The 8,445-nt window shown below is 52.3% G+C and overlaps 1 protein-coding gene across 1 annotated transcript; it reads right to left on the bottom strand.

The window, feature by feature from the left end:
* Positions 1-270: 270 nt before the first annotated feature.
* On the bottom strand, positions 271-7,079 carry LOC142570333 (uncharacterized). The gene is made up of 3 exons (XM_075678722.1): positions 6,254-7,079; positions 3,968-5,776; positions 271-419 (listed from the first exon to the last, which is right to left on the bottom strand). The coding sequence occupies exons 1-3, from the start codon at positions 7,077-7,079 to the stop codon at positions 271-273; spliced, it is 2,784 nt and encodes a 927-aa protein (XP_075534837.1).
* Between the last annotated feature and the right edge of the window lie 1,366 nt (positions 7,080-8,445).

Below are 8,445 nucleotides of genomic sequence, written 5' to 3' on the forward strand. Positions count from 1 at the left end.
CACAAAACGAAAATATTAGGCCGAGCTACATCATCAGAGTATTCGTCCAGAACTCTACCATCGTTTTCTGTGTGCAAGTACATAAATTTTTACGTATGAAATCACCGTCGAAGGTCCCGCTGCTGCCTCTCAATTCGAACCTCCTGCGCGAAGGCGGAGTACTTGACGTCGCCTCCACGTGACCACCCTCCACGCCATTGTTATGGCTTTTGTAGACTCTTTATTAAGCTCTATAATAAGCATACAGTATTGCTTGATGGGTGCGGTTGTTCAGCTTGCCCCTGTGTGGCTCTGCTTGGGTTCGGGGTACCGGTTGCGCTCACTTGAGCCTCCACGGCTGAAGCTGTCACGGTGGTCAATTACCACACGTTGCCACCTCGGCCGTCGTATGTAGATAAACGTGGTGGGTTGCGGCCGCTCTTTGTGAATCAGAGGTGCTGACGCCACACATAAGAGGTACTATACGCGGCAACAGATGGCGCCACTTCTATTTTCTATTTGCGTAATTTTCTCGCTTACAAAAGCACTGATTTCGTTACAAATAAAGAATTCGTTATTACAGAGGCCTAATCTTTCAAGCTAGCTCAACTTATTATGTGCCTTTAGTGTCCCTTTAACATCCCATGGTACCGAAACCCACGTGATCAAGTGATGGCGTCAGGTTCCCGGCGTTGGACTTGCTGCGGCTCCCACTGTGAAATCCCACGGTGAATAGCTACGGCGTCCGGGCGCCGTGGCTATTCACTATGGGATTTCATAGGGCTGACGGACGCCGCGGCCCATACACAGAAAATTGACTTTGCCCAATTCAAAAATTGAGTTGACCCACGCTCAAAACCGACCTCGCCCACTCCCAAAATTGACTTGTCCCACCCGCAAAATTTGGATGGCCCACCTAAAGAAACTCACTTTGCGCAATGGAGCACATGACCAAGTGAAAAGTATCGCCCTTAACCCCACGCGACCACCAGACTATGAATCTTGACTCTACGGGACCAACCACAGTGCGCTATTGATGTATATCGCCGAGCCGGGCCTACATTTGTACAGGTAATAGTTTACGCCGCTAGGCAAACTTTCGCAAAAAGAAAGGATCGCGCGGAATAGTCACACTCTTTTCGCATTCAATGTGCGCGAGGAGACTGAAGTGCCTTTGTAACTTTCTTTAGTGCGAAAGCACTGCTGGCCTATAAACCTGGGTTTCGCCTCTGTCCGTGTGAAGCCTCTTCATACAGCCCCGTGCGTTCGCGCGAAGGGGCTGCACCCGCGCGTTTCTTCTGTGCCCGCCGAACGGCCGGGTCTGCCTACATTCTCCTAGGACGACGATCACATGTGCCGCCATGCGTGACGTCATGGAAATCTACCGCATGCCCTATAAAACGAGCACGTGTGCTGCGCCGCGGAATCTGCCCTCCATAAACCTCGCCGTGTGAGCAACGACCCCCGCGTGCGCATGTGTGAAATAAATATGGAGTTGGTATCGTCGTCGGAAATGTCTAAAGAAGAGATTTGTCGCGCCAAGAGCCGCGAACAACAAGCTCGGCGACAGAAGCAGCGGTAGTCGACCGACGAAGATGTGGCCAAGCGATTGCGACTGCAGCAACAAAAATTTGGTTCATCCATAACTAACTTCTGCCCTTTTTGCAATGAACCTGAAACTATGGACAATTTCTTTGTTTCTTGCCGCCGCTTCTCCTCCCTCCGCCGAATGTTCCTCATATTAGAGCGCAGCTCTTTGGCGTCCGTTCCTGGGTTTCGCGTCGTCGTCGGCGTTGTCGTCGGCCTCGTAACCAGCTCCGCCCCCCTTTCATCCCCCCAGCGCTAGCAGCGACCGACTGATACCGCTGGATGCCGCTGACGCCGCTAGAGAGTCAAGATAACGTGACTGCATAGAACACCGACGCCGCCATGCAGAAAGAGGAGGAAAGGGTCCCCCCCCCCTGTTCTTGTGTGGCGGATAGGGTGCTCTTCAGTTGCCGACGCGCCGGTTATTTCACGTAGGCCCCGGCACGTCGACGAATACGTGACCACCTTCCCACGGCTAGACCTGGTTCTTAGCGCTGCGGAAGCGAGGGTATCATATTGTTTGTATCGGCATCGGCGGCGTTGTCCCTGAAACCAACTCCGCAGCTGGGGTTGACTCACTATCGGCGTCAGCGGCATCAGTCAGTCGCTGCTATCTCTTCCCTCCTCCCTTTATCGTGTTGTCCGCTTGCTGCGCGCGCTTCTGCCCCCATCGTTTGCCGCTGGGTGTACACGCCGCCCCCCTCCCCCCTCTTCCTGCGAGTCTCCGGTTGTCAAAGCGCCGGCTCGAACTTAATTCCTTTCTTCGCTCCTCCTCCAATGCAACCCCTGTGCGGTGGCAATCAGAGAGCCAGATCGGTGGCGGCGGATCTGTATATGTGCACCGCCCGAGCCGAAATTGCCGCTGCCGTTCGCCCTGTGCGGTGGCAATCAGAGAGCCAGATCGGTGGCGGCGGATCTGTATATGTGCACCGCCCGAGCCGAAATTGCCGCTGCCGTTCGCCACTGCGAAATTATCTGCCAGTTCTTTCTGAGCCATGAGCGAGACGACCGATGGAAGTCCTCCGTCTGCTGCTGCTGCTGCTGCTGCTAAACGAGCTGCCAGAGCAGAGGCCCAGCGCCGTCGCCGTCAGAATCCAGAGGTGCGTGCCGCCGAAGCAGAAGCTTACCTAGTGGAGTCTTTGTTAAAGGAATACGTGTGAAAAATAAAAAAAAAATTCTGTGATAGCGCATACATGTGTTGCTCGATTTCTTTGCCTCAATCTATCGAAAAGGTGAAACAGCTTATTTGCTGCGCTCAAATTTCGCATTAGGAAGTAACGTAATCGTCGGTAATTTTTTCCAACTATATACAGCACGCTGAGGTTGGCGTTTACTATACACCCAAATATTTTCTCCTTTGTTGCCTGTCAATTAGGCAGAAGCCTTAAGCCAATGATTACTGCTATAAATGACGTCTTTGAAGCATCAGGAAGGTTTCGTTCTTGGGGTACCGACTGTGGAACACTTTATTTTTATGTGATCCTGAATTTACGTATAAGCCCTCTAGAAATTTCTATTAGTTTTTAGTTGCCTAATGCCTCATTTTTAATGTTTGCTTTCACCTCGTTTGGTATTTAGTTAGATGCGCTTTTCAGTCAACACAGTGTGGTCAACCCCCCTATGGGTACGACCAGTTTTGAAACAACAACAACGACGATGACGACTACAACAACAACGACAATTCATGGCGTTGAAAAGTGCCAATGAAACAGCCGAAGAAGGACAAAGGCGACTGGAGAACGACAGATTGCACAAGTGTGCCAAGCGCGCTGCCGAAACGGATTAACAGCGACAAGCGCGACTATCTGCTGACGTTGCATACCAGCTGTAAATGAATTCTCGCGCCTTTGGGCTAACTCTAATTGCTGTCGCTCTTGGACGACTCCGCTAACTTTTGCTGCGTGTTAACTAAGGTGGACGGCGTCGGCCGTGCACGCAGGAGCCTCGAAGGAAGGAGCTTTACTCGTTGGGATACGTTTCGAGACTGGTTTATTTACAAAAGATAGATCGAAGAAAGGAGAAGGGAAAGGGAGAAGTTACACAAAGTCCACGTTCTCTTTTGGCCGCACCGAGGCCTTCGTCCTTGTCGGGGCGCCCGCGCCTCGCACTGAGTAGGCGGTTCGCCGAAAAGGCGGTGGAACGGATCAGGTTGTTTGTAGATGCGCCGGCCGGCACGTGCTGCAGTGGGGCGCCTCTCGTCCGTTCGCCGGCTCCCTCTTTCCCTTGTGTCGTCGGTCCCCCAACCACGGGTGCAACAATGTATGGTGCTCGTTGCGACTTTCAACATCCTCCCCCGCAATGAGCGCCGGCTCATTCCCGGCCACCATTGTTAGCACAGGCAGGCACCATTTATCCCATGTCTCCTGTAAATCTGAGGGAACCCTTTCGTCCCACGCCGTACCTCGCTCCCAGAGGCTCTGGAACATGATCTTTGCCGTGATGGTAATGGCCGAGAGAAAGCCAAATGAGTCAAAAATGCGCGCCGAGGCCTGCAATACGAATCGCTTCGAGTCTTGCCGACTTGCCAAAAATCCAATCAGGGCGGTCATCTCAAAAACGAATTCGTCTGTGTCAGGCCTCCACTCTACACCGAGAATCTTTGTGGGGCCTAGCTCCGGTAGAGTTTTTTGGGCGCTTTCAGTCTCGGCAAACGATGCAATCAGTTCTGGGTAGTTTGATCGCCATTTCCTGAGGTTCATACCTGCAGCCTTGAGTATGGACTGCGATTCCCTGATTATGCGCTCTGCCTCTTTTACACTGTCGGCACCAGTAACCAAGTCGTCTACATACAGGTTGTCACTCAGGATCTTGGCGGTGCGAGGAAATTTCTCCTGTACCGTTTTGAGATGATGACTTAAGGTAGCTGCGAGGAGAAACGGGCTACATGTAACGCCGAATGGCACCCTTGTCATGCGGTACTCTTTGATTGGAGGGAGCGCGTCGCCCTGCCCTGGTGTACTTTGATACCACAGAAAGCGGACAGCGTCGCGCGCACTCTCTGCAAGCTCGATTTGAAGGAAAGCCTTTTCTATATCGGACATTATGGCCACATTATGCACTCGGAATCGAATCAGGATGTCCGCTAGGTTTGGATTTAGATTAGGTCCTGCGAAGAGGACGTCGTTCAGTGACAGCTTTCCCGCCGCTTTGGAGGAGGCATCGAATACGACTCTCAACTTAGTTGTTTCGCTACCAGGCCGGACAACACCTCGATGCGGTATGTAGTAAATGGGCCCCAGCGGGGACTCACCCAGTTCGTTCGCTTCCTCGGCGTGTCCAGCTTGCAGGTAGTTCCTGATTGCCTGATCGTAGTCTAGAACGGTTTCTTCATGTCGGAGCAGCTTCGCCGTTAATGAGTGAAGTCTGTGCGATGCTATGCTCTTGTTGCCTGTTAAGTCTGACGCGTTTTCTTTCCATGGGAGAGCTACTTGGTATCTACCGTTCTTCTGGGTGACGGTTTCTTCAAAGGCCCGAAGAACGCTGTCTTCTTTGGCGTTCAGCTGTGTATCGTTGACGATCCCAAGGTGCTCCAGCTCCCAGAATGACCTCAGTTGACGAGAGATATCGTCGGGTGCTGTGGTCACACCTACCCGCATCACTCCGGTGCTCGATAGAAAGGTTGCGACGGACGATGTAGACTCTGTGCCCTGCAATGTCCATCCAAACGCAGTCTCCATGGCCACGAGCTTCTCACCAAGACGCTTGACATTTCCTGTTGCTATATCCCAGTAGTGATCGGCCCCGATAAGCAGCTCAACTCCAACACCAGGATGGTAGCCGTCAGGCAAGGTGTCAGCAAGCTGGAGGTCTTGTTCACGAGCGATGCTAGCCGTGGAGTCGTCAGGTGGTGGGAGGAGGTCTCCGCAGATCTCGGGCACCTCTAATGCTTCGATCCGAACTCTGGTGTTGTTGCGCCAGTTTCGCAGCCAGCATTCCACGCGATGACACCTTCTTTCTTCAGACGGTCTCTCGCTTCCGAAGGCGTAGATAGCTAGCTTCTCCTTTCCTATGACGCGAAGATTGAGGCGCCGGGAAACATCCTGTCGTACAAACGTTCTCTGGCTGCCACCGTCAAGCAGCATTCTCACCAGAGCACTGTTGTGCTGGCCCTCCGCATACGCTCGTGCAGTCTGCAGAAGCACACGGGTCTTTCCCAGTGCTGGTCCCACCTGAAGCGATGATTGCACTGCTGTCTCTGCTGGTGCAGCATCTCCGATTGAAGGAGGGTGTGTCGGTCTTTGATTGAGCTCGCAGACGCCAGTTGCGTGTCGTCCAGAGCATTTGGCACACTTTAGCCACCTTGCAGTTCTACATTCAGCGGCACGGTGCTTCTTTTTCGCACACTTGTAACAGCGCCTCTCTCTTGACATCACCTCCTTTTTCTTGGCCATGGGCACGGGGGCGACACAGTTCGCTGGTTGATGTCCCTCTGCACCACAAAATGCGCATTGCGTTTCGCCGTCGGTTACGGTGAGAACAGATGCCGATGGGTTTTGCAGACGAACATCCCCTTTGATTGGCGCTTTCTGTCTGATAGCGGCGTCCTGGTACCCACGGCGTAGTGCACTCTGTGCTCGCTCTCTGCTCTCAACCTCCTCTCTCATAAAATCGAGGAAACTGAGAAGCTCGTGTTGTGGCGTTTCAGGTGAGGCAGCCTTCCGTCGGAAGTACGCCAAGCAAAGCTCACTTGGGATACTTTTACGAAGGACGGTGAGAAGCAACGTGCCGTAGGTGCTCGACGACACTCCCAGTGCCTCTAGACTTCGGACTCCCGAGCGGATTTCGTCGTAGAGGCTCCTCAGCCTTTCGATGTCCCGCAGATCGTGCACTGGGCGGACGTCAAGCAAGCGCGACATGTGGTCCTCAATTATGACGTCCTCCTTCCCAAATCTCTCAATGAGGGTCTTCACTGCGATGTCGTAATTTCTATCGCTGACCGGCAACCCCTCTATGGCAGCGGCGGCTTTTCCGGTTAGATAACTGGTTAAGTATTGGAACTTCGCTATTGCAGGCAGGGTGCTGTTCTTGTGAATAGTCGATTCAAATTGGTTCCAAAATTTCTGCCACGAGCGCAGGTCCCCGCTGAATTTTCCGATTTCTAACTTCGGTAACTTGGTTGTTGCTGATACTGGCTGGAATGTCGCAGGTGGAACGGAACCGATGTGGTATGCTTCCTGCTCTGATGCGTTGCCTGTGACTGACGGAGTTGTCGACCGGCTCTCGTTGGCTGTCTGACTCCTGAGAGCTCTCTTGATCTTTGTTTTGATGGAGCAGATCTTCTCCGTGTATGCAGCGCAGGCTTCTAATTCTGCATCTAATTCTTGAAGATCTATCTTCTTTTCGATGCTCTCGTTAACAGATTTCAACTCATCCGCTTGTTCGAGGATAAGGTCGAGGTGTTCCTCAAGCTCACCGACTTGGATGGTTGGCGATTGCAGTAGGTCGCTGGCAGCTGCGATGATTTTTTCGATTGCTTGTCGCAGGGCAGCTTGCTTCTTCTGTAGTCGTTCCATGGCGCTTTCGATGTCAGCAGGCGAAGTATTCCCGGGTTTCGGCACCAAAAAATGTAAATGAATTCTCGCGCCTTTGGGCTAACTCTAATTGCTGTCGCTCTTGGACGACTCCGCTAACTTTTGCTGCGTGTTAACTAAGGTGGACGGCGTCGGCCGTGCACGCAGGAGCCTCGAAGGAAGGAGCTTTACTCGTTGGGATACGTTTCGAGACTGGTTTATTTACAAAAGATAGATCGAAGAAAGGAGAAGGGAAAGGGAGAAGTTACACAAAGTCCACGTTCTCTTTTGGCCGCACCGAGGCCTTCGTCCTTGTCGGGGCGCCCGCGCCTCGCACTGAGTAGGCGGTTCGCCGAAAAGGCGGTGGAACGGATCAGGTTGTTTGTAGATGCGCCGGCCGGCACGTGCTGCAGTGGGGCGCCTCTCGTCCGTTCGCCGGCTCCCTCTTTCCCTTGTGTCGTCGGTCCCCCAACCACGGGTGCAACAATGTATGGTGCTCGTTGCGACTTTCAACACCAGCATCGGAAGGCGCCGAGGAATGTCTGTCTGAGACATCAAAGCCATGGTCAATTACTATACGGGCCACAAAACGCTTTTTGTGTAAGTATGCAATCTTCCTTCTGCTGTGTTCACCGAGTAACCCTGTACGCATTATGCAACCCAGTGTGCATGATTATGCGTGTCCTGTGCGCAGTAAAACAATAGTTTAACAGCGGCATCGCGACTGAAAAGCATTTAATTAGCAACAGGTCAAACAACAGCATATATCAATGCCTAACTATATCAACGCCATCCACGGAAAATGTGCTTTCGCACATTATTCCGTGGATGGCGCAGCGAAAAAACCTCTCGCGTTTTCATTTTTTATTTTATGAGGTGAAGGCGAACGCTGACCGCGAACGTTCATGCATGCAAGCACGTGCCCTCATACAGATGTATGAACACGTGTACACAGGCACGCACGCGCAAATCTACACGCGTGGAACATCAGATAACAATAACTGCCTCGGTATGCATCCGGATGGTCGTCGTATCGTGGTATAATGCTGCTGCCGCCAATTACCATGGCATACGTGCGGTGGTCTTTTGGAACAAGATGACACTGCACGTTATCAAGCGACAGGTCAGAAGCGTGCCTCTGGTGCTTGGTGATGTCATTCTACTCAATTCACCGTGTATAGGCTGGTCGAGCGTGGTAATGTACCTATAAGTCGGGGCGGACAGGGCCGAGGCACTCAAGAAATTGGGAAAAAAAAAAGCGATACGAAAGGGATCAAAAAGCAGGTTCCCGATGCGAGCGTTTTCTTCTCCTTTTTTTTAGATCATTCCCATGATGTTCCGCCGTCGACTCTACGGTGAATCGGGAAGG

The sequence above is a fragment of the Dermacentor variabilis genome, chromosome 2 (assembly GCF_050947875.1).
Source record: "Dermacentor variabilis isolate Ectoservices chromosome 2, ASM5094787v1, whole genome shotgun sequence".
NCBI lineage: Eukaryota > Metazoa > Arthropoda > Arachnida > Ixodida > Ixodidae > Dermacentor > Dermacentor variabilis.